This window comes from Octopus bimaculoides, chromosome 26 (genome assembly GCF_001194135.2).
Source record: "Octopus bimaculoides isolate UCB-OBI-ISO-001 chromosome 26, ASM119413v2, whole genome shotgun sequence".
NCBI lineage: Eukaryota > Metazoa > Mollusca > Cephalopoda > Octopoda > Octopodidae > Octopus > Octopus bimaculoides.
The window spans coordinates 16,034,127-16,034,954 of NC_069006.1; the positions used below are offsets into that span (position 1 = coordinate 16,034,127).

The window sequence follows — 828 nt, forward strand, 5'->3', positions numbered from 1 at the left end:
TTTGGGAGTTCATTTTCTTTTCTTTATGAATTTTTTAATTTTTTTTTACTGAACGGGCATAAATATAAACAAAGACGAAAAAGCAATCAGGACAGTAAAATAAAATAATTGAAGGTAAAATTCACTAGAATGTTTCGCTCACCTCTTGGCCCAGAACCTCGGAAACCACGTCGAAAATTTGCTCCTCCTCGTCCTACACCGTAAAAACATTTTGTTCCCTGAAAGTTGCGACTGGCAGAGCTAGAAGAGTCTTTATCTTTGGAGCTATTCTGCCTGTCCAGCATGCGTTGTTTAGCTTTGTGCTTGGCACCGTTCAAGTGACTGCTTAACTGCTCCTGAGACGTCACGTGCACTGAACAAAGGGCGCACATAAACACATTGCCACTTCTGCAAAAAATAAAAATAAATAAATAAATAAAAAATTTTTAACCAAAATAACAAAAGCAAATGAATATATAAATATACGTGTATGTAAATATGTATTTCTAGTTCGATGTATCATTTAGACGCATAACTTATATCTAACAAGATGTTGTTGTTGGCACTCCGTCGCTTACGACGTCGAGGGTTCCAGTTGATCCGATCAACGGAACAGCCTGCTCGTGAAATTTACGTGCAAGTGGCTGAGCACTCCACAGACACGTGTACCCTTAACATAGTTCTCGGGGGATATTCACAGGTACAACAGAAATTACAAGTACAACAGAAACAAGAAGTAAGAGTGAGAGAAAGTTGTGGTGGAAGAGTACAGCAGGGTTCGTCACCATCCCCTGCCGGAGCCGCGTGGAGCTTTAGGTGTTTTCGCTCAATAAACACTCACAACGCCCG

At 40.3% G+C, this 828-nt stretch overlaps 1 protein-coding gene across 1 annotated transcript in view; it reads right to left on the reverse strand.

Annotated features, from left to right (window-relative positions):
* LOC106881685 (keratin, type II cytoskeletal 1-like) overlaps positions 1–828 on the reverse strand; it is a 149,191-nt gene that overhangs the window by 146,193 nt on the left and 2,170 nt on the right. Inside the window, exon 2 of the mRNA XM_052976920.1 lies at positions 143–387. Within this exon, the coding sequence (XP_052832880.1) occupies positions 143–387 (245 nt within the window). The remainder of the gene's footprint in view (positions 1–142; positions 388–828) is intronic.